General features: G+C 39.7%; 1 protein-coding gene across 1 annotated transcript in view; it reads left to right on the forward strand.

Moving 5' to 3' along the window:
• Positions 1–23923, forward strand: part of LOC103184957 (mediator of RNA polymerase II transcription subunit 30) — a 29376-nt gene extending 5453 nt beyond the window's left edge. The window contains exons 2-5 of the mRNA XM_007903223.2: positions 199–408; positions 10039–10197; positions 11735–11845; positions 21398–23923. Of these exons, the coding sequence (XP_007901414.1) occupies positions 238–408; positions 10039–10197; positions 11735–11845; positions 21398–21493 (537 nt within the window). The 5' untranslated portion in view covers positions 199–237 and the 3' untranslated portion in view covers positions 21494–23923. The remainder of the gene's footprint in view (positions 1–198; positions 409–10038; positions 10198–11734; positions 11846–21397) is intronic.
• Positions 23924–25544: the final 1621 nt, after the last annotated feature.

A 25544-nucleotide genomic window follows, 5' to 3' on the forward strand; every position in this document is an offset into this window, starting at 1 on the left:
GGTTCTGATAATGCATCACAGCATTGTGGCATACGCTCATTACTTAAATTTATAGACCATTATACTTTTTAATGGTCATTCATAAATCAATACAAAGTTCTTTTGAAATTTTGTACAATAGTCTTAATTTCTTCATTAAGCTCTAACCCTTTGAAACAGTCATGTTTATTATTATTTAAACATAATTCTTTCCTCTAGCATTTTGCTGAACACTGACGTGTCAGAAGGAAGAAAGACATGGCAGTACCCCCTGTAGGTGGGGCAGGAATGCCTGGAGCCTTTACAGGACCACCGGGCCAGGCTGGACGAGAGGTTAACACGGCTTCCCTCTGCCGGATTGGCCAGGAGACTGTGCAAGATATCGTTTCCAGAACTATGGAAATCTTTCAACTTCTTAGGAACATGCAGGTCAGTGACTATATACATATCCACACATACACATAGCTTTGCTTGTTATCGCAGTGCTTTAATGATGCAACATATACAATGATTTTGAAATGTAGAGAAAACCCAGAGATTTTAGGACATTATTGGGAAGTTATTATCTCCTCCTTGCATCATCTCTGTGTTGGAATCAAAACTCGGTGGATGCATTTGCAAGATTGTGGGACTCCTTTCTTGTACAATCCACAAACATTTAAAGTATGTTTGGTGCACCTTTCCACTTCTTAACATATCTTGTTTTTCTGCTGCTCTTTTTGGTCTTTAAGATCCACCATTCTGTGGATCTTCACCATTCACCTAGACTTTCAAGTCCCCAAACATTAAGTATTTGAAACTCTACATTAAGTAAACATGTAAGTGAAAAGATCGCTCTTTGTTGAAAAGCTCATGACTGTTAACCTCACATTGTAACAGCTTGCGGTGATGTATGTCTTCTTATTGGTCAAATCAGTCATGCAAGAGTCACTTATTAGCTAATGTGGTAGTTTAAGGGATCCAGTGATTCTTCAGCACCCACTCAAACTAGATTTTCTAAATGTAGTCTCAGCCTTTTTGATACTAGAGATCTGCTCAATCTTCTTAAAATGTTATAGCCTATTAGAAAATGAGCCGAGTGATAGGTCAGATCATTTGATCTGAATGTTAGCCAGTCGAGTGACTCGATTTGGGATGTAGAATGCCCTGCGAAATAAGTTAGTAAAGGCAGAGTTCATTGTGGGTTTCAGGAGGGAAATACACAGATATATGGAGAATGGGATATGAGAATAGGACAGGGCAGTGGGATTGAAGGAGTTTGAGAATAAGACGGGGCAGTGAGATTGAATGAGCACCTTGCTTGAGAACTGGTGCAGACTTGATTAGCCAAATAGCCGTCTGCACTATAAACCTCTGTGTCCAATGACGAGATCTCTGGTATAGGCCAACAATGTGGTTATCGCATGGGGTTATCACAGACTGGCACTAATTCACAGACTGGGGTGTCAGTCACTTGTTAGTTAATACAGACTAGAATGTGCACCGTCTCCCCAGAAGGACATACCCTAATTACCTAATTATGGAGAGTTTATTGGGTGCATTGGCAAGAGCCAAGGCTCGGGACCCCAGAGTGTACAATGGGGTTCTGCTGGGATTGTAGAGTTGAACCAACTAAAACTGTAAAGCTTGATACTGAAAGCATCATCTGGCTAGCTTCCTGCTACGAGTCCAGCTGAGACCTTTCTACCTCTTGGGGCTTTGGCTTACAGAGCTGATTGGAAAGAATTCCTACTCCAAATGACCAGACCGCCCCTCCAAATTCTACTGATTATCCAGGATGGGCCGTCATCACAGGTGCTCTGGATTCTGTAGACCTGTCTGACAGAACCAGCAGATTACATGATAACACACCGTAGTATAGAGGGGCGCTGTTTATAGCATGGTTGCATTCTAGTACCATGGGTTACTAAAAGTGCTATTCACTTTGGTGCTGACTGACCGATTTTCTGCACATAGTGCACATGCGCAATGCGCAGGATATGACTTCAGCTGTGACCTGACAGCCCAGAAGAGTTCACCAGCATTTAACGCCTCGTTTTAATTCTGGGTCTGACTCAAACCACCGTGTTTTAAAATTCTAATACATTGCATTCATCAAAATTTATATAAAGTTAACTGTGTGATGTTTCGGATGCAGTTGTAGTAGATCTTCTTGTCTTTATTCTTAGATTTATGGAGATGATTGGCAAGCTTTAACATGCATTCTTAGACTTTGCCCAGTAGGGTGCACCAAACCACAATTTAACATTCTGATAATCTGTTTAATTTAAATATATTTTCCATAGAATGGTCTGTAGCGTTGTACAGTCATGAATAATTTATCAATGATTGTATTATGGGCCCATTTCTTTTCTCAACCTTATTAAGATGAGCTACAATCTGTAGTGTTCCACTGTTGAATAAAATTGGTAAGGGCATATCGAATTTGTTGAATAGGGTACCCTGGAAAGCAAAATATGTCAGCAAATTTAAGAAGGAATTAGATGGATCTTTGGCGACTAAATATGAAAGAGAATTTGCCTACAAATATGCAATGGTAATCCTCTGTGAAGTGCTTTGTGATATTTTTAAAGAAATTATTGTAGGATAATGATTGATTTTTCTTTTAAATTTAGGACCTGTCAGATAAACTCCAATCGTTATTTCAGATTCTGTGCATTCCTCTAAGACTGTTGTGAAAAGATTGAGAGAGATTAGTATGTGAATGGTCCAAGATGGGCTGTTTACTGCAACAACCCAGTGCTTTGGAGCAGCAAAGTTCAGCATGGAGGGACAAGCACTGAAATCTTCCATTATTTGCTTCATGAGCTTTGCCCACTTAAAAACAACAGTAACTTTTGAAAACTTGTCATGCCAGCCCCAAGTTTTTTTAAGTTAAAAAAATCTAGTTACAGTTGAACCCTATTTTAAAACACGTAATTACTACGGGGGTTAAATGTTTATTTACCCTACACAAAAATGCAAAATTCATGAGCTCATTCCACTGCTGCTACATGATGCTGGCTAGTGCAGATATTTCGTAAGCACAGTGTACAGCCAGCAAATTGTTTCTCTGCTTATCTGCAGTGAATGCAGAAGCCCTGTTTGGTAATTGTGCTCCATTATAGCGTTGGTTAGGATTTTATAGATTGCAACATCCGCTTTATAATGGAGCTCTACTATACTAATACGCAGCGATCTCAGACAGTGTCTAAGGTGTCTGTTGATTCTCCACTTGTCTCTTGTTTCGCCCACAAAATATACAGTCAATTCACTTTACAGTATATTCTGTGAAGTGCTTTGAGATGTCTTGAAGACATGATAAGGCGCTATATCAAATGCAAGGATTATTATTATTACTGAATTTGAGTGTGTTAGTCATGGTAAAAATATTCCTGTGGTTTCCGTTTGATGTTACCTAGTTACCTGGTGTGAGCACATAGATAATGTTAGCAGAGTTGCAGCCATAGTTTGTCTCACAAAGCCATGAAGCAAAGACTAAAGCAGCCATGGATTAATTTTTAATCCTCCATTGCAGGCCTCCTGTGGCCAGATACATCTTGGCTCAGTAACTGGTGTTAATAGCTGAATAAATCAGTGCATTAACATTGTTTCAACAAATGATAATGACATTTCCATTGCTTACTCTAGGTTTTCATTGAGAATTGGTGGCCATTCCCCAAACCCTGGACCTATCACTGTGGTATCTTTATCATCTTATAAATTGTTATATATTCAGTATCTATGATGTTGCTTTAAAAATCACACTGGAGAATCCTCAGGGATTCCTATTGTGCTAAGTTGACCTGTTGCTTGAAATGAGTGAACTGGTAGCTGTACATATGACTTTATACATCTATTCAATCCTTTAAAAGCCATAGAATTATGTAAAATGTTGTGTTCCTTATGCCCTCCAAGGTTTGAGTTTACAGTACAATACCCAAAATTTTGGCAGTCTGCTTTGTCAATTTATATGTGAGCAAAATACTGTTACGTTTCTGTGTGCAGAGACATGGTGCATATTGTGCTGGTCATCTTAGTTAAGTGTCACAGAGGCCCAGCACGATCCTCTCCATATGTACACTTTTCAAGCAGAGACTGCTGGATTGTGATTGGGAGCAGTATTCCTTGAGAAATATTCCAACGCATAGCCCAGGGATCCTAAGGTTAGCTAACATACAGGCTATGTATGAAAGCTCTTGACTTGTATGACTCATTGCCACTCTGCGGGGTGACTTACTCACTGAGTCGTCAGAATATTTAGATTTTGTTTCATGGAAAAGATCTGGTTATATTAGGATAATGAGAAGTACAAGAACAAGTGTTTGCAGAGTTCCAGGTTTTCAAGGGACAAGTCTGACAAAGGGACAACTTTGTCCCTGTTGCTCTTGCCCTTTCTGAAGCTGCAGCAATGTTCGAAATAATAGTAATGGTTTCATTTGATACAGGGCCTAAAATGTCAAAATAACTTGAAGCACTTCACTGGTAATTGCTCTAAAGTGTACAAACTATATATGGACTGTATCCTTGGCCCAGTGTTCTGCAGTTCTCATAAAATGAATTGCTTTCTAACTGTTTTAATTTCCACTGACTTGCACATTTCAGCTACTGGGCCCTTGGCTGGCAGCATAGAATATACCATGAAATTTGTGTCATTCAACTAGCAGGCATGAAACTCCTTGATTGGGCTGGACTCTAGTGTTGTTTGAATAATCAGGTTACGGGAAGTGAGCTAGCCAGAGGACTTTATGTACTCCCTTTAGCTCATTCAGGTGCTGTTCTCTTCAAGGATGATTGTTATTCCTGGATTGCTACTATCTTTAAGCAAAGGTTATAGTCAATCGATGAGAGTCTTCTTCCATGACACCACAGAGTAGTACACAATCATGCTATTGCATCTTCAACTACTGCCTGCTTGTTGGACATCATAACTGAGCCCAATTCTGTCCTCAGTTGATATTCACACATATGCACTGTCTAACTGGGGTCATTCAACAGCAATCAGGAGTTGGAACCAAGGCTGACATTTTCCAGCTCCCCTTTCCGAGTACAGTTGAGTGTTGAGGGCAGTTGTAATGCTCTAATTGCTTCCCCTGCGAGATCTGTTAACTGAGTACGGAATGAGACTTGTTTCGTTTTGAGTTTTTTTAAGTTCAGACACATACTGTAGCTGGGGTAGAAGGAATTATAGAGTAGGAGTGTCCCTTATGGTAATGTGGGTGCCTTGTCGACCCACAGTTGGTTTGAACGCCTGGACCTGGACTTCAGTGGCAACCTAGCAAACCGTAAGTTGATCGTTTTCCAGTGTGGAAAGCTTCCTACTCAAAGCGGGTATATTAACTTGGTCGGTCGCGACCTGTTATAAAGCAGGTTGGAATATTCTTAATGCAGTAGTGTTATTGGACACTGGGAACCAAAAATGAGAACAAATTCCCAAGAATTATATTCTTAAAAAATAAGAAATTTAAAGGAAAAAAATTACATTTTACTTGCAAGATGTATTCCTTTGTAATCTCTTGCATAAACCACATAATAGTAAAATACACCTATTGATTTTATTCTGCAAAACATTGCCTTGATCGTTGCTTTACCCTAGTTATTGTCATCCTCACCCAGATTGTATGGGTTCTCTTAACTTTGCTGTTAGGTTGGTTTATTTCTTCCCTTAATCCAGGAGGCCAGAGAGAGATAAGTAGATTCAACAGGCAGTGAACAGATGACCTTTATCTTCAAGACTGGGGAGAATTATGATCATTATCTACTTAAAACAAATAACTTATGATTGTAGAATAGTGCCAATTGTCAACTATATCACAAGTAGGTTAATTTCTGCTTTAATCCTTTGATATTTTGAGAACAAAATGTTTCACTAGTTTAAGAATTCTTAAAATCCTTAAGTTTCTACAAAGCCATATACAATGGAATTATTTATAGTCAGAGAAGACAGAACACGCTTGCAAGGCAGAACACGCTGGCTTTTATGTTTTGTGGATTTGGGCATTTAAGGAAAATGTAATGTTGTAAAGTAACATTTGAAATCTCAGCTAATTGCCATAATCCACAACAGAAACATTTGATTTAAATCTTGTTTGTAATCTACACATAGCTGCCATGGCACAATTGCTACTTTGAACACCCAAGCAGACTATTAATCAGTAGTGGTGGGGGAAGGGCCTTGTGCAGAAATTGTGCCGTACAATACTATTTATCTACATTCCAATTGCCCACATGTCTGTCGGTTATAACTGCATTGAAAGTGGTAGTTAGACGTGGAGCTACAAGACATCGGCAAAAGTACAGGTGTGTGCATTTGCAAAGTTAATCACAAGGTTTCTAGGGAGTGTGACTTAACATCACCGTTCAACAAACTTGCATGGCTGTGCAATTTCATGGTTGCTCTGAGTGGGGTTCTTAGCAAGACAGACACCCATTATCTGCCAAGTCATACTGTGTTTTTGCAGATGTATCATGGTGGGTTTCTTGCTTCTTATGGTATTGGATTCTGACTATTATTTCAACTTATATTGTGTGTTTGCGGGCATTCTTCTGATTGATTCCCACTGACGACTCTGCTGCCAATTGGTATCCAGGGCCAACGCCTTCACTGATTGGAATCGTCTCCTCTGATATCCTATGTACTATTTGTCCATACAGATTTCACAGTCTGATCTGATGTTGATGATCATCCACACCCACGCAACAACTTTTATTTATATAGCGCTCTTCACCTGAGGTAGTGCTCGGAGAAATGTATTTTCCTGCAGGCTTCACTCTCTAATGATCAGGAATTTGGAAGCTGGTTGAATTTGTTGTTCTCAATTGTCCAGCAGTTTTTTGGGTCAGTTGGAGCTCCCTAGTTGATATCAGTTAGTTTGCATAGAATATGAATCAAATCTCCAACCTTTCTACAGTGGAGCCTCATATGTGTGGCCCATAAAATCAAACCTATGCTAAAGCAAGGTGTGATAGCAGGTTTCACTGCGCATATGTGCAGCCAGCTGGTTCGCTTACTACATGGCTTACAACCAACAACATCACTTCCTATTTCCTGCCTGTGAGTTGAGAAGCAGGAAATAATAATAATCCTTGCTTTTGATATAATGCCTTATCACATCTTTGAGATGTCTCTAAGCGCTTCACAGAATATACTGTAAAGTGAATGACAATATATTATGTGGGTGAAGCGTGGCAGCCAAATGCACACAGCAGTGTCCCACAAGCAGCCGTGGATTGAAATGATATCAACAACGACAATATGACCTGGAAGTTGCCTATTTTAGTACAAAGGCAACCTGGAATGTAGGAAGCGAAAGAGATAGATGTGTGCACTTACAGCGAATAGGTCTATTGTACAACCATGTTCTAATCGATCTGCCGGGGCTGCACTGTAGTTTATAATAATAAAAATAATAATTCTTGCATTTGATATAGCGCTTTTCACGTCTTCTAGACGTCTCAAAGCTCTTCACAGAATGTATTGTAAAATGAATTGACTGTATATTTGTGGAGAAACTCAGCAGCCAAATGTACACAGCAGTGTCCCACAAACAGTCGTGGAGTGAATAATGTTTTTCTTTTTTTTCTTGAGGGATTATTATTAGGCGTGTGGAGTAAGGAAACTTGCCCAAGGTTTTGCCCTGCCAGGAATCGAACCCAGGTCTCTCACTTGCGAGGCGAGTGCTCTAACCACTACAGAACTCCGTTACAATCATAGTCATAGAAATTAACAGCTCAGAGGGAGTCTATTTAACCCATCGAGTCTGCACCAGCTCTTGAGAATACGGTGTTCTTTTCGACTCTGAGCTGTCGTTTCTCCCTCATATCTGCGCCACAACTGGCACCGCCTTCCATCACCTCCGAAACATCGCCAGACTACGGCACTACCTCACCCCTCACGCTGCTGAAACTCTGGTCCACGTCTTTATCACCTCAAGGCTGGACTATGGGAACTCTCTCCTCGCCGGCCTTCCCGGCACCTCCCTCCACAAGCTGCAGGTCATTCAGAACTCTGCAGCTCGTGTACTGTCCCGCACCAGGCTTCGGACCACATCACTCCCACCCTCGCTCGCCTCCACTGGCTCCCCATCCCCCAGAGGATCGAATTCAAGATCCTCATCCTCACCTACAAGGCCATTCACGGCCTCGCTCCCTCCTACCTCTCCGACCTACTATCCCCCTACTTACCCGCCCGTACCCTCCGTTCCTCTGGCTCCGGTCTGCTCCACGTCCCCCGCCCCAACCGCCCTACCATCGGTGGTCGGGCCTTCAGCCTCTCAGCCCCAGGCTCTGGAACTCCATCCCCCAGTGCCTTCGCCGCTTCCTCCCTTTCCTCCTTCAAGGCCGGTCTCAAGACCTTTCTCTTTGACCGTGCCTTCAGCTCCCCTCTCGACTCTCTACCCCCTCCTCACTCCCTCCCTTCCCTCCCCTCACCCTGACCATTTGCCCCCTCCTTGCTCCCTCCCTTCCCTCCCCTCACCCTGACCATTTGCCCCCTGCTTGGGACCCGACCCAACTGTCCAGCGCTTTGGGACGTCCTCCCGACTTGAAAGGCGCTCTAAATGAAATCTTGTTGTTGTTCTTTCAATCTTATCCTCACTTATCCCCAAACCCCTTCAAGCCTCAAACTGTCATATACCTGGTCTGCTTCCATCTTGAAACTCACAGTGAACTCTGCCTCTACTGTTTTACTTGGTACGGTATGAGGTATCCTCAACTGTTTACTGAATTAACTCACGGAGCCGTCTGGAGAATTTTGTAAATGTTTTATATCCTTGATAAACAATTGATTGTTGTATCCTTGATAGAGAGGGCACACAAACAGCTGGGGCCTTAAATTGTTTTAAACTGGATTTTATTAGTTGCAGGTATATCCTTGTGTTTGCTGTGCCTAATAGAATTCACAGTGGCAGCAGCTGTTTCCTTATGTGCAGGGGAAGAGATTTGTGTATTAAAGCAAAGAAAATCAATCTGTAATCAGTAGACCCTTTCTCCCCGAAGCTAGGCATATACTGTAACTTTTTTTGTTTGGGTGGAGGCTAGAAATAAATGTCTCAAATGTAATCTTTTATTTCAGGAATGGATAATAAAACACTTCTCCTAATGCAGTATGTGCCACAGTTTACTCTAAGGTTTCTGAGATAAATATATTCACATTGCTTTAGGATTGTCACACTATTTTCTGTCTTGTGTATCTAGATAGTTTTTTTATTATAATAATCCTTGCATTTGATATAGCGCTTTTTCACGTCTTCTAGATGTCTCAAAGCGCTTCACAGAATATACTGTTAAGTGAATTGACTGTATATTTGTGGGCGAAATGTGACAAGACAATTACGCGCAGCAGTGTCCCACAGACAGTCGTGGATTGAAGTGACCAAATTTTTCTTTTGAAGGACTTATTATCAGGCGCGTGAAGTAAGGAAATTTTCCCAAGGTTTCACCCTGCAGGGAATCGAACCCAGGTCTCTCACCTGCGAGGCAAGTGGTCTAACCACTGAGTTACAGGACTCCGCAAATTTTCCGGATCATCTATGTGTTTCCTATTTCTTTGATCCAATGCATTATTTTAGCTATTAAATCAAACCACATAGGTCCAGCATATTGGTAGGGAGGAGGGAAAGTGAAGAATAACTATTGCAATAATCCGTATTATAATCTCTTTGCTTTAACCAGGTGAAGGATTTTTTTAATATTACCTGTTCTTGTTTTGAGGGGATTATTCCTTATATTTGGAATTAAATTTACATCTCAGCTAAATAAAGCACAACAGCTTTCTATAGGAAAATATTGGGATCCTTTGACATAGAAAACCTTCTGTCTTGACATATGTTTTACTGAAACCTAAAGTATGCTGAATCTTTGCTAGACATGAGGCAGAACCTGAAGTCAATATATAACTTTTAAAGTACCTAATGACTTCTGTTGTGTAGTACTTACTATCTAGTAATTCACAAGCAGTGCTATTCTAGAAAGTCCCAAGGACTAGCCTATAAATTTGTCTATGTTGTTTGCAGTCATGGACAAATTATTCATTCCCAGGACTAAACGTTCTTCTATGTTTTTATACCTTCTTTCTTTCAGTTGCCAAATGGCGTGTCCTATCACACAGCTACCCACCAAGACAGACAAGGAAAGCTACAGGAACACCTTCGCCAGCTCTCTGTGCTCTTTAGGAAACTGCGGCTAGTTTATGATAAATGTAATGCAAAGTGTGCAGGCCTAGATCCTGTCCCAATGGAGGTAAGAGGGGTTTTTAATTTGTATTTTTTTATGGTCATCTGGGTGTCTGATACATGAGGAAACCTCCACTGTACTTAAAAGTATCCATACTGGACTGAGAGTTCCACATATACATCACCAACACGTGGAAATTTACCTGTGTATGGAATGTGTACTCTTCTGGAGGAATGCACACCGCTTACGTAAATCTGAGTGTTCCCAGGAGAGTTTTGCAAAAGCTAAGGCTTGGGGTTACCAATGTATGCGTTAAGGTACTGTTGAGATTAACCAACTAAAACCACGTAGATTGCCATTGAGAAAACAGTCTATCTTCCTTATGCTTGTCCAGCAAAGATCACCCTACCCATTAGGGATTTGCCTTGCAAGGTCAACAGGAGCTGAGTGGGAAGAATCCTTGCTTTCAGTTTGCTCCTCCAGTTCCTGACAATAAGCCAGACTGTCTGGTTTGTCATCAGCAATACCCTGGAGTAAGGACCTGCCTAATGGCTGATCGCCGCAGACGATTGACTCGATTCCAATATTCCTTTGCCAGCATGTCATCTTGGAGCCAGTTCAGCTCCAAAGAGATCCCGCTTAACTAACCCCAGGGCGCATACTTTAATTTGTAAAGTACACTTTATTTAGAGATTTAGAACAAATATCCTTCCACTTCCCACCCCATGCCACATGCATTGAAGTCTCAACATGCTGTGCTTCCAGCATTCTACCCTAAGTCTGATTGCAGATATTATTTTAAGAAAGAGACCAACTTTTCCTCGCCTCTAAAAGCTGTTGTAACAGTTCCAATATAGTTCTACCCTCAAGTACTTTTGCAACTGGCCATTCTTCTTTATATGTGATCCGGTGGAAGGAGCGTCAGGAAGTATATAATAATTGGGGAGAATAGAGAGAAGAGAAAGTTTCACAGCTAATTTTTGTTTCATACCATCAAGAATTAAAAAGATATAAGTACGTTTCTACATATTAGAATGATTTGGGTACCCTCTTTTACGTTAGACTCCTAAATATGATTAGCGCCTTGGACGTCCTCCCGACATGAAAGGTGCTATACAAATGTAATTTTGTTGTTGTTGTTTGTCTGCATAAGCAATTTACATTTTTTACTGGAAGTAGGATAACTAAGTTACTGTGCAAAATTTGTGTTCTAATAAATCCGGTTCATCCAGAGCTCTTATACTGTGGACCCAGGATCCCCAAACTGGAGGAGCTATCACATTACAAGCCTTTGTTGCTTTTACATTGTCTCCGCACATCTGGAGGGTGCTATTGGCAAATGACGCACATGATCATTCGTCATATGGTATTGTGTGAGCATAGGCAAAATGCCGGAAAATTATTTTTGGATCTCTTAATTTTATTCTTAGTTTTTATTCTTCATCACAGCAGACAGACAAAACCTAAGGTTCATTTCATTCAAAGGCCAGTGTGCTGGGGAAAGTACAGAATAGTAGTATCAAGCTCATGACCTGGATAATAACCAAACGCACTCAGTACAAGACACTGCATTGTTTATTCAAGTATTATTGTATGTCCATAGCAACTTATTCCTTATGTAGAAGAAGAAGGCACCAAGCACGAAGACCACAACTTGGCAAACCAACTCCGCTTAGCAAGTGAAGAGAGGCGAGAGATTGTGGCGGTAAACAAGGTACAGAAACACCTTTTTGTTTTTCTTGACAATTTGGTCTGAAGCACCAAACAGTGTGCACGTTATTTGTCATTAGTGTGTTGTGTTTGGCTGTGCTTTGATCCAATTCTCTTTGAAACAGTCAATATAATAATCCAGTTAAACATATTTTGGTGCATTATTGTGCTTATTAAGGTAAGAGGAAGCAGGTAGTGGAAAATAAAGAGTTTTCTGTATTGTGAATCTTGTACCAGGTACAAGTCAGAAGCAGAGTAAGTTGCCCAATAATATGTTTAAATTTTAAACTTAGAAGATCTCTGCCCAAACTGCACCAATAGACCATTTCCTGTTTCTACACCGGCCTTTGTTGTGGCCCTTATAAAAGAGGTTCCCTGTACACACACATCTCCTCTCCATCCAGTTGTTGCTTCTCACTCCTTGTTAGCCAATGTCATCAACATTCTCTTTTCCAGTGGGCTGGAAATATAGATCCTCAATGTGGAAAACTGTTTCATTTTCCATCACTCTTGCTTCAATGAGGGCTGCTCACCTTGTAAATCCTCTTCTGAAAAAAATACTTGTCTCCTCCAAACTCCGGTTACTGGCCTATCTGTAACCTGCTCTTCCGAGGTCCCAGAACAAGTTGTTGCATCCCAGCTTTGCTTCTTCCTCTTCCTGTTGATTCCCTCCAATTTGGATTTTGCTCCATCCACAGCATTGAGATAACACTGGTCAAACTCGCAAAGTATATCTCTCTGTCTGTGATCAAGTGTTCATGTGCTTCCTTGTTCTTCTTGATCTGTCTGTCACCTTCAACACCTTTTGAGCACTTCATCCTCCACCACACCTCTCTCACTTTCTCCCATCTCCCTCTCCCCCCCACCCGTCCATATTCCCTACAGCTCTGCTCTTTCCCAATTGTACTCCTTCCTGTGCCAGTGTTGTCACAATATTCTGGATATAGTCTGCTATTTAACTGCTTCTCTGGTCCCTGCATGGTCACATGCAGTTTTCTAAGGATTCTATCCTCATCTACGTTCCCCCTTGATGACATTATCACTCTACTCTGATTTCCTCTGACCCTACTCTTCCCACTATTCCCTCTGTTTTGTCAACTTTGGCCGGCTGCATGATCACCTGCCTGTCCTCATCTACAATTGGCGGGCGAGCTTTCAGCCACTTTGCTTATGCTCTCCAGAACTCTCTTCTTAAATCCTCTGTCTTGCCCTCTCCCCCTCTGTTGTTACAACCTACCTAAAGATCTATTTATTTGACTTTGCCTTCAGCCACAAAGCTACCAACACTCCCCGCCACTCCTCCTCCACTCATCTCAGCTCCTACTCAGTTTATGTGGAGCACTGGGATGTTCTCCCTAAGTGAAACGTGCTATATAAGTGCTATTTGTCATTGTGCAAGTTGTCATTGTCCAATTCCTTTGTGCCAAATTATTTTCTGCTTAGTGCAGTGGGGCTATTGAGCACTGTTTTGAGACTGTTCAAACTCATTCCACTTCAGAAGAGCTTCACTAGGGGGTATGGGGGTGCGGAGTATGAGAGACAGATTTTACAATTTCTCATTTTGGCGTGGATTCAAACCTTCTCCCAGTGTTTAAGGGTGGTGGTCTAGCCCATTTGAACATTACTAATGTTTATTAATATTTATTATTTGTGGAGTCCTGTAGCTCAGTGGTTAGAGCACTCGCTTTGCAAGTGAGAGACCTGAGTTCAATTCCAGGCAGGGCGAAACCTTGGGCAAGTTTCCTTACTCCACACGCCTAATAATAATCCCTCCAAAACTAAAAACAATAATTAAATTGGTCATTTTCAATCTACGACTGTTTGTGGGACATTGCTGTGCGCAATTGGCTGCCGCGTTCGCCCACAAATATACAGTCAATTCACTTTACAGTGTGTTCTGTGAAGCGCTTTGGGACGTCCTCCCGACGTGAAAAGCGCTATATCAAATGCAAGGATTATTATTATTATTATTATTAATAGCTTATTAAATAAGGAGCATCCTTATGGTCACAAAACTCCAATTGATGTTTTGAATTCATTTGAAGTTCAGATCAGTTCAAGATGCCGAATAATACACTATCTGCCAGTTCTAGCCATTCCATGTCATACCACCAACCATTTTTTTTCTTCCTCAGGAATTCACGATAAAATAAAGCAATAGTTATAAATCCTAAACTCGGTTATGAGTTGAAATAATTTCACTTTGCCGAGTATTACTGCTGATTATTTTTCTTCTTGTACAGAAAGGATAGTGTTTTCCTCTACAGAACTGAAACATCTCAATACCCTGCACAGCATGAGTTAGCTTGGACTGTGGTAACTGTTTGTGCAGGCAGCTAATCTACACGAGTTATATCCTATACATTGCAATTCACAAGATTAGTTTGGATCTAATCTCATTTTCTATAATACCCAACAGAGCATCCTCCCATTACACCAGGAAGCTGTATTTTTTTAAATGAGTCAAGTGTTCGGACCTCAACCACCCTTCCTGACAATCTGTTCCTGTTGTTATTTACCCTCTGGGTAAAGAAAATCCTCTGGTGTATGTTGTGAAATGCCCTTTTGAAACTGAACCTATTACTTTTGTTCTACTTTGTTGGCGCATCCTAAAAAGTCGGACATTACTATTGTTTATCAGTGTCTTATTAAACAAGTCTTTAAGCCGCTTTGTCAATCCCAGTTATAATTTTGTACATCTCTATAAGATCCCCTCAGAAATATCTTCTCTCAAGATTAAAGAGAATTATCTTAACTAATCATAGCTCATAATTAATTCCTCTTAACTCTGGAGATCCTAATTGATCTCTCCTGCATTGCCTCTAAGGCCTTTGCAGCCTCCTTATGTCACACCAACCAGGAATGCATGCAGTCTAGGTATGGCCTGGTCAGAGCTTTATACAGCTTGAGTATGATGTCTGGGGATCTGAAATCTACTGCTCCAGACTCAAGATACTGATACTATTTATTTCAGAGTTATACGTTTTAATGTAAGTGAGATATTCTGATATTAATCAAGAGTAAAAGCATTTATAGTGACAGCAAGTGTGCTTTCATAGAGATATAGCCTTGTTTAACTCCAACAAGAACATTTACCTGTTTTATTTTCCCCTCCAGTTTTTCATCCGTCCTTTACTGAATTTATACGGTTCCTCTAATACCTCACCCAAGTGATCAATAAGCCATAAACTTTAGTAGGCTATTTGCCCACTCAGCCAGTAGCTGAGTTTAGTTCTGCATGGTGATCAAATTATGAAACCATGGCTGATTTGTTTCTTGCTCCCAAATCTAGGAACCCTAGGGTAGTCATATGATTCCTACTTCTCTTCTAGTTGAAATCAGCACATGTCAGAGAGATTGAACCTCGGACCTTTCAGATCTGTTTGACATTGTCTATATTGGTTAGAGCACTCGCTTTGCAAGCGAGAGACCTGAGTTCAATTCCAGGCAGAGGGCGAAACCTTGGGCAAGTTTCCTTACTCCACACAGAGCCTAATAATAATCCCTCCAAAACCAAAAACAATAATAAATTGGTCATTTTCAATCTACGACTGTTTGTGGGACATTGCTGTGCGCAATTGGCTGCCGCGTTCGCCCACAAATATACAGTCAATTCACTTTACAGTATATTCTGTGAAGCGCTTTGGGACGTCCTCCCGACGTGAAAAGCGCTATATCAAATGCAAGGATTATTATTATTATTATTATTATTATTGGAGTTTCTTATGTAATTGAGCAACAGTTTTTTTTAAAACCGATTCTTATATGAAGCTGCAGTTAAAATTTTTCAGAAACGTCTGTAGGTTAAGCATTTGTTCATGTCTCTAGATGTTGTAATCCATCATTCTGAGTTAATGGCATTCCAGGAATTGCAGACCACTGACCAAAGATTTCCAAACAGGGAGATTGTGCCGAGGTAGTTATTACCTCTTTCTGCCCTGTACCATGACCCCAAACCTTACCAGTTTACATCTACTGCTTGTAGGGCTGGCTCTGTAGAGTTCATGTAGTTTTTGTGTTCACTAAAGGTATGAACAGCACGAAAAGGTGAACAAGGAGCCACTCTAGCTTGTAATGAAACATGCCACCTTTCTCTTCGTCGAAATAATTTTTGCAATTACCTAAGGCTTCGAAGCTGGGGAGCTTTGTAAGTGATGGAGAAGGGAAGATATCTAATTTGCAGTATTAAAATGATTTATAAATATGCAATGACTTTAGCCGAACTGCTTGAAATCCATTTGGATGATAATCTCATTTCTGACAAACGTGAAACTTGTGTACATGCAAGATTACATACTTATGATTGACCATATATTAGAGCCCATTATATCGCTGAATTTTCTTTGGCGCTTGTGTTTTTTACATGCCGCTATAAATTTTCTCTCCCCTTGAAGGTTTTGGGCTACTGTTATTTTTAAAATATAAATAATAAAGCAGGCTTGATTGAAGCCTAGTTATTGTTCCTATGTTCTGCACTATACAGCGAATTATAGCTGAGTTGCAATATCAGGAAACACTCAAATTATCTTTATAATAAATAATCCTTGCAATTGATATCACACTTTTCACATCTTCTAGATGTCTCAAAGTACTTTAAAGAATATATTATAAAGTGAATTGACTTTATTTGTTGGCGAAACGCGGCAGCCAATTGCGCACAGCAGTGTCCCGCAAACAGTCCTGGGTTGAGTCACCAAATTTTTTTTTCTTGAGGAATTATTATCAGGCATGTAGAGTAAGGAAACTTGCCCACGGTTTCGCCTAGTCCGAAATTGAACCCAGGTCTCTCGCTTGCAAGGCGAGTGCTCTAACCACTGAGCTGCAGGACTTTCAAAGAAATCTTTACATAAAAAGTTTTGAAATAAAGGGGAGCTCTTTCGCATTGAGTGGAATTCCGTTTAGAACGTGGGTTTGCTTATTGGGGTTTCAACCCGACATTAAATTACCCATAAAATGTGGGTCCATTCCATCGCTGCACTGCTCCATCAGGTGCACAGAAAGATTGAACGCTATCCATTACAGAGAAGCCAAAATGACCAACTTCCAGTCATCAGATTGTCACCAGTGTCACTTCCTGCGCTGTTCATGCATGGCACACAACAAATGTCTAGTGACCCAATATCTTGAAAGCTAGCCATTTTGTCTTTTCCTGTGCCAACCAGCATTTCATCTTTATACACCTTAAGTAATGAATTTCCAGTCCCTTCGCATGTTCTCCTGACGTGAAAGGCGCTATACAAATGTAATTTTGTATTATATTGTATTGAGAATCACTCGGAAGCATGTAGAAGAGCGGACAGGCACTCAGTGCCCTTCTTGGTTGCGATTTAATAGACTCCCAACGACTGCATTATAATGGAGCTCCACTGTACATAGCTTTTCCTATAAACAAGGTTGAAACATCAGATGCTGAGATGAGTTTCAAGGATCCTCTCAACGTGAGGATTCTTGCTATAATATATCTGAGTTGCCTTTGTTTTCTTCTATAGCTAGAGGGAGCACTTTGTACAAAAAAACCTCCTAGACATTCTTTGTCCTACCTTAACCAGCTTCTCTACATCATAAGACACAAAAGTAAATGGGTGGGTGGGATGTAGGGGAGGTTCGAAGGAAGGAAAAATAAATTTTGCTCTGCTCTCTTTCAGTAGACAGCATTGCCTCTTGTTTCCTGCAATGCGCCAGATCCCAGTTACATATCATCAGTTGCCAGCCTAGTCCCTTCATAGTTGCAGACTGTGCGCAAAAGAAGTACAAGTCTAAGCAGCATTCCTGTTGCAGAAATGTTTTGATGTTGAAGATTTAAAAGTTCCTCGTCTTTCCAGATCTTGATAAGTGTCCTATGCAGGAATCTGGAGAGTGTTTATGGATGTCTGTAACATTTTGAAGCTGGCTTGAACACCATTTGTTAGTAATGCATCCAACTGAAATGCTACAGCAGTAAATAGTTTCAGTTCTAAAAAGAAACAAACGCTCTGATAACATCGGGCTGGCCAGAGAGTGTAATCACTGGAAGACAGATGAGCTGATTCAGATCAGCCTGAAGAACTGCTGTTGTCTTCCATTTTGTGATGAAACGTCTGAAAGCAATTGTGAAGCCTGGCAGTTTTAATAATACAACCTGCACAGATTTGTTTTAAGGAATGGTTGAACATTCAGTTAGAGATAAACTTGAAGTACTATCTGTTTCAGACTAATTAGGTGTCAAAAGTCCTACAAAACTTTTTTTAATGAAATCCACTTATTTGATTATCTAGAATTGTTTCTCTCAGTGTAGCACGTTTTAATCCCAAGCTGCGCTGAGTTACTTGGTCTCAACTGGGGCAGAAGGTCGACACTTGAATTGATCAATGCATCTGCTTTATGGACGGGAAAATCGAAGTCACACAGTTTACAAAGTATTTAATTACTTCATACAATAATAAACACTCAAGTAATTACACTAGAGGGTGGTACTGGACATACAGACTAGGAGATTCACTGGCTTAGTGATCACTTGACAGATCTCAGCAAGGATGACAGTGTTCTAGTTGGCATTGGTATCCCTGTGGTAGCGAAGTGGGTAAATGGGGAGGAGGGGGAAGAGGTTAGAAAGAAGGAAGGAAAAATACATTTTGTTTGGTCTCCTTTCAATAGTCAGCATTGCTCTTGTTTTCTGCAATCTGCCAGATTCCAGTCAGGTCATCTTTTAGGAAGAGCAAATTAGTTGAAGTTCTTTCTACAAAGTTGAAAGTGCATCCATCCACCCTGGACTGGCTTCACAAACTAATATGGAAGTTGATGCCTCAAACTTGTCTGGAAGACAATATGGGCCTCAGCATCTCTCCAGTAAGGATGGGAAAATCAGCGAAGGTTCACTCTTAATTGCATCAGGAGACTGCTGGAAAGTGTATGTGAAAATATGGATGGTTTCCAGCTTCCATATAGCAGTCAATCTGCCAACACTCACGTTTAAGGTCCCATTCCAGGAAACTTCTCTCATTGTGGGTCCCTCAGTTTGTCATTCCAATCAGACCAAAGAGCTGCATTTTTGCGGATGGTATGTAGAGGTGCTTCACGTGCTCACAAGCCTCTGTGTACCTCACTCAATTGACCATTCTACATTTCTGAGCTTAGGCAGTGAGTATTGGAGTACTTGAGCACAGGGTCATATCTTTCACACACCATAGATGTACTCTCATCCCCAGAATGTGAGTTTTTTTTAATAAGAAAAACATTACTTCTAATTTTAATATCATTTCTCATTTCAATGTGACTAACACTGATAAATTACCACTCAAAATCACTGTGTAAATAATGTGGGCGTTCATCCACAAATCTAAATAATTGATTTGAAGTAATGCTATTAATATATCATTTCCGTTTTAATTTTTCTTCCTGTCTCTAATATATTAATGTGTTTTAGAGCCTCAGTAACATTGGCTGTATCACAGCCTTGAAGTCTGTTAGCTTCATTTTACACCTTGATTCATTGCTGAAATTGCACTAAATGGATGTTAAAAACACAATATGGAACTTTTTTGTGATCGGGATACAAATTGTTTTAGAGACCACCTGGCTAATCTACCTTCTCAATGTATCTGTTAAGAAAGTAGATTTTCTTATTCTTGCATCCTACCCAGGCATGCAATCATCTGGCATTTTGACTGCGTTTTCTGGACAATACCTACAAGCTTCTCTTTTCAACATTTTCTTTGTGCTCATGTTACCAGTGTTTCTGCTGTTGTCATGATTTGTAATTTAAAGAGCAATTTGACACCCTAACCAGCTGGGCATTTCTTAAAGAGCACTTTCTTATTAACCCCATGACTGCCAGGATTTCCATTGATGACTTTCATTAAGTGACCAATGGTGCTAGAAAGTAAATATATGCACCTCTATGGCTGATGGGCTCTATATTTTTAGCTCATATATTGTTGGGGTGTTAAAACAATACCACTATTATTACAGTAATAAAGTTTCATTCTACAATATTTTTTCATACATATTTTCGCTGTCCTTTTTCCCAATTTTAAATTTTGCTTTATTATCTATTTTAATTTTTTTGAATTATCTTTAATTTTACTTTTACCAGAATTCATAACTCTCACCTTCTGTTTTGCTGAAAGCCAGAGGGTGCGTGTCGGGTAAAACCTGGGCAAAGAATTGAGCTCAATTGCAGTGCACCCCCACACACGCCTTGCCGTATGGTTGAATAGCCTGCAGATACTCGTCAACCCTCGTAAATGAATAATATTATTAATACTTGCATTTGATATAGCGCCATAAGGGCTTTTGTGCTTAGTAGCAAATAATAAGCCTTGCATTTGTCATAAATATCTCAGGTGCTTTAGAAGAATTATTTTGAAGGTAGTAACTGTGTATTTGTAGGCAAAGGCGGCAGCCAATTTGCACAGAGCAATGTCCCACAAACAACCACAGAGTGAATGACCAATTTAACTGGGCAACTATTAGCCCTTCTCTTTTCAAATAGCGTCACAGGATCTTTAACAGGCAGACAGGTGTCCTGGTCCCTCAAATAAAATTGATCATTTACTTCATGGCTGTTTGTGGGACGTGGATGGACATAGCAATTTGAGTCCAGCAATGTCCCAACACTGCTGGACTCAAATTGCTAAGTCCATCCACAAATACACAGTCACTGCACTTCACAGTAAATCATATGAAGCGCTTTAGGAAATCCTCCTAAATTGAAAGGAACTATACCAAATGCTAGGATTATTGTTAAATACACAGTCACTACTCATTACATAAATTGTCTGTGAAGCATGTTTGAGACGTTTGATGTTGTTAGGGCTATAGTAAATACTAAACAATCCTTCCATTTGATATAGTGCCTTATCACATTGCCAAAACATCTCAAAGTGCTTCACAGGACTTTACTGTTATTAGTAAGTAAATGTGGGAGCCACAGCAGTGTCCCACAAACAAACAGCCATGAAGTGAATAACCGATTTTATCTGGAAGATTTTTAGCCGGGATCTTTATCATCCACCTGAACAGGGAGATGGGACGTAGGCTTAATGTTTCGTCTGAAGGCCAGTACCGCCAACAATGCAATGATTTCCCAGCATTACATTGGAGTGTCAGCCTAGACTGAGCTCCAAGTCCTGATGTGGGACTTGAACACAACTTTCTGATTTGGAGGCAAGATTGCTACCATTGAGCTGACATGAAATGCAAGCGTTATTATTTTGACTTCGTAGTTTAGCTATTTGTGTTTTTCCCTGTGGCCAATTTACTCATCCACGTATTGCTCTTGATGCCCAGTGACATTGATTTGTAAATGAGTCTCTTGATTAGAATTGTCCCTTCTAAATTCTGTCTTGGAAGACTAGATAAATCACTTCAAATGCATTCCACTATTAAATGGGATATCATCTCTTCAAGAAAAAGGGTTAGGAAGTTGGTCAAACAAGATCTATCTTTTTGAAGCTGGCTTGGCTGTCATTTATTAGATGACATGTATTTGCATGGAATGAGCAAAAACATGAAAAGAAAAAAGTAGTCTCTTGATGATAGATTTTCCCTGAACACTTTGCATTTCCTTCCTTTGCAGAAACTTCAACAGAAGAATCACCAGCTGAAGCAAACCATGGATCAGCTGCGGAATCTGATTTGGGAGATCAATGCAATGCTAGCAATGAGAAATTGAGTCTGAGTTACTCAAATTGTTGGTATCCTGACAGAATGTCAACAGTGACTTTTTATGCACACTTATTGGTAATCAGCCAAATAAGAGCATCAGGGTAATAACCACCAAACAAAGCCGATGACTCGAGTGCAGTTTTAAATCGGTTTACAAAACAAAGTGTGCCTTGATGATATGCACAAATACACCTCTCCAAAGCTGAAGCTCACTTTGTGACAACATATTAATTTAGTAGCATTGCATTTAATGTACTTCTGTAGGAAATAGCTTGTTCACATTGGCACAGTATGCATTAAGCAGATCTATGTGTTTTCTTTCCATGTAAACAGAATCTATGTCTGCTATGTTCCCTGTTTACACTGAAAACCTGCAGTGTCCACTCTGTAATGTGAACTTGTTTCACAACATCTCCAAATAATAGTGGAAGTCAGAGAAGTACTGACTTAAATACAAGCTTAGATTTCCCGATTCCTAGAATTGGAAAGTTACTGTTCCAGTCATAAGAGAAATTCAGTCATAGAGAAATTCTGAACCAAACCAAGAATTTGGGGGAAAATTTACTTTTGTGTTTATCACAACTCCTAACTTTATATCTTTATTTTAAATTTTATATATTACATTTACAGGGTACTGCAAACATATTCTAGGTAATTGAAATGTAGTGTATAAAGAAAATGTTGGGGAATTGCAATGAGAAATATCAGATGTAATATTTTTGGTGATTATTAATAGGGAGTGGATATTGATTCCAAGCTGCATTTTAATCAAGTAGCTCAGGTCACCCCACGAACCACCAGAACAAACGTTTAGTGGTTCGTAAGTCCTTTGAACCTGGCTGTTAGATTCTCTCTCTGACATATGCTATCTTTTATAATATATTTGTTATAATTTTAAACAGGGTTATTGTTCCATTTTGACTGTGCAGTGGCTCCTTGTCTTGGGTGTCAAATATCTCCACCAACGCTGGCTATCCTCACAAAGGTGAGTGGCTATTGCCGCCTTGGCACTGGATGTCCCAGCCTTGGTGCTGGATATCCCCACACTGGCATCCACAAGCCTCATGCTATCACCAGCTATCCCCGCGCTAGTGCCGATTCCCCATACTGATGGCGGTTCCACGTTGGTACTGCATATCTGCACATTCCATTGCAATGATCTCAAAGAAAGATTACCACCTTGGTGATCATTGTGATATTTTAGCAAAATAATAATCCAGAGGTGATTTATTGAAATATTCTTATATCCAATGTATATTTTGTTATATTTATACCACAAGAGAAACTATGTTATAAGATCAGCGCTTTTGAGTTCTCACAAGAACTTGTCGATCAACACATCTTTTCATCTAAGCTCTGTGGAAAATGTTTGTACATTTCTATCATTAAATATTCCAAAGTAAAATTATAGAAATGCAAAAAGCATGTTTTTGATTCATGATATGCTTTAAATAAGCATTAAAAAAAACCTATCCTCCTTCAATGTAGGAGTGGCCATGCAATATTCCAAAAAGTTCATTTGATGTTGTATTTCAAACACTCTCATTGGCATCATGAAGTGCCTTCAGAATGTATTTAAAATCTTTCTGATATTAGGGAATTATAAAGTCTTTCTCGCTAATTAAGTATAAATGAGTATTTCAAAGTTATACATTAAGTATTGGTGGTTTTCTAATTGTGAAATTTGACTGAGGGATAAGAATATCTGATTCCCACTGTTTGGGAAATTTACCAATTGCCCCAATTCTGTTCCACCAGTACAGCTTTAGGACTTGTGATATAAAGTGCAATGATTAATGCACAGTTTTGGACGACAACTGTGAATTCAGATCTGCTTCACTACTGGCTGCTCACCAGCTATGAGTAACACCGTTCAGATTTGGTTGCTGCTCAGACATTGATTTTAAATTGATTTGTATGATTTGAATTGTTCTTTCCAGCCTAATGTTATAGCATACTGAAATGGTGTTCTTTCTTCAGTCATTTTATATGGTCTGCACACATGGAAATGAGCTATGACATAAAGATGAGTATTGGTATCGTAAGCAGATTGGAGGTGGGAAAGAATATGTGCCTAGGTTACTGTATATTACCCTTTTGCCTTTAGAGGACTTTTATTGTAATGATTTTTAAGTCCACTTATTTTGGAGGTACATTATTACACAGTGGCAGGTTTGAAGTTCATATGCAGTGAAGCATTGACTCAGTAATTGTTTCATGCATTCCTGTCTTGATTGCTTCACGTAGCAGTGGTAAAAGTTTTGATTGAAATAGGCTGCCTGGCATACATGGCCACTCTCTGGCATTTGAAATTGTTCTCTTTACTGCAAAAGGAATAACTCTTAATGTACTTATTTTTTTAAATCTTTATCCTGCTGGAGTTCAGACTTTAATGCTCTTGAAGAAATTAGACTCAATTAAAGTAAATATATTGCAAGGCTGTTGTGTTTTTTTCAAACAAGCTTATTCATTTCACCCACTTGCATTTCAAATTTAGCTGGTTCTTCTAGGTTTAATGTGCACCTTTGATTGTAATCGTTGATCAGAGAAGGAAGCCATTCAACCCACCAAGCTTTTGCTGGTGCTAACTCCTTCACTGCAGCTATATACTCTGAGTTTCAACTTCCTGCTCTTTTTCTTCAGCATTTTATATTGTTTTCCATCAAATAGTTATCCAATTCCCTTTTAAATGTTATGAACTCAGCTTCAATAGCAACTTATGCCAAAGCATTCCATGTAATAATAACCCTCTGCTTGAAAAAATTTCCTCCTGTTAACTCTTTCATTGACAATCCTGAATTAATGTCTTCTTGGTACTGTTTCATTAACCTGAGTAAAATAATCATGCTATTGATCCTCTCAAAATCTTCCAGAATTCTAAAAAATTCTGTTAAGATGCCTACTGCCTCTGCTCTCTGGAACGTATCCCGGAGTGCCTCCGACTCACTCCCTCCCTCCCTCACCTCAATCAAGGTCCATCTCAAAGTACCTCCTCTTTGACCACACTTTCAGTCAAGTTTCACCTCCCCACCTTCTCGGCTCAAATGCCCAGTTCGGGTGCCCAGCCAGTCGTGTCAAATGCTTTGGGATGTCTTCCTGCGGTGAAAGGCACTATATAAATGTAAATTTTGAATTGAAATTTGTATTAAACTCTGTTCCAGTGAAACAGATACAATTTTTCAAATCTATTTTCACAGATCTAAAAAATCTACACAAATCCCATTCCCCTGCTCTTTTGCCATACCCTCCAATATTTTTCTTTATGTATTTATCCAATTCCCCTTTAAATTGTGGTATGGACTTCAACGTTTGTGATGAAGCATTAATTATTGTAACAATACTCTGTGTTAGACTCACTGATCAGTGGCAAGATTCTTTCACAATTTACCCTATCAAAACTAATCAAAATTTTGAAGGCTACAAAAATCCCTCAACACAGTTTTTCAACTCTCAATAACTATAACTTCTCACCTCTGAAGTTTGATAAGTTTCATTGTTGCAGTATTTTTAAGTTATGATCACTGTTTCTTGAGTTTAACTGCCACCTGGTATACAAGGCTCATTTTTGCTGCTTACGGTGTCTGCAGCTAATTTGCAAGCGTAATGTGTGCTGGAATCTTAGAATTTCATCTAATTAATTTTATCCTTATGCAGAAATTGTCAATAGAGAGCGGAATACAATGACATTTTTACACAGTACCTCAGTCTGTCCATCTAAAACCAAAGACATTATTGAACTGGATAGTTGAGTACGAGCAGGGAAAGTGCATAATATAATATTCTTCTCCTTTATGACGATCTAAGTAATTTGAAATTTGAGTGCAAGGACATGCTGAATTTGTTAATTTTCTTTCAGTAGTCAAACCTGGATATCTGTGAACAAGACTGATTAAATTATTATTTTTAAAGTACTAGGAATCGCTCCCTATCATATGTATCTACTCAGAATCAGGCAGCAGTTCCACATTTTTGTCTTTCTTTGTTACCAGGTTTCATGATCTCTGTGACCAGGAGTTCAGAGTGAAGCTCCCAAAGAGTGCCTCAACTCCTCTCCAATT

The sequence above is a fragment of the Callorhinchus milii genome, unplaced genomic scaffold, assembly GCF_018977255.1.
Source record: "Callorhinchus milii isolate IMCB2004 unplaced genomic scaffold, IMCB_Cmil_1.0 Scaffold2, whole genome shotgun sequence".
NCBI lineage: Eukaryota > Metazoa > Chordata > Chondrichthyes > Chimaeriformes > Callorhinchidae > Callorhinchus > Callorhinchus milii.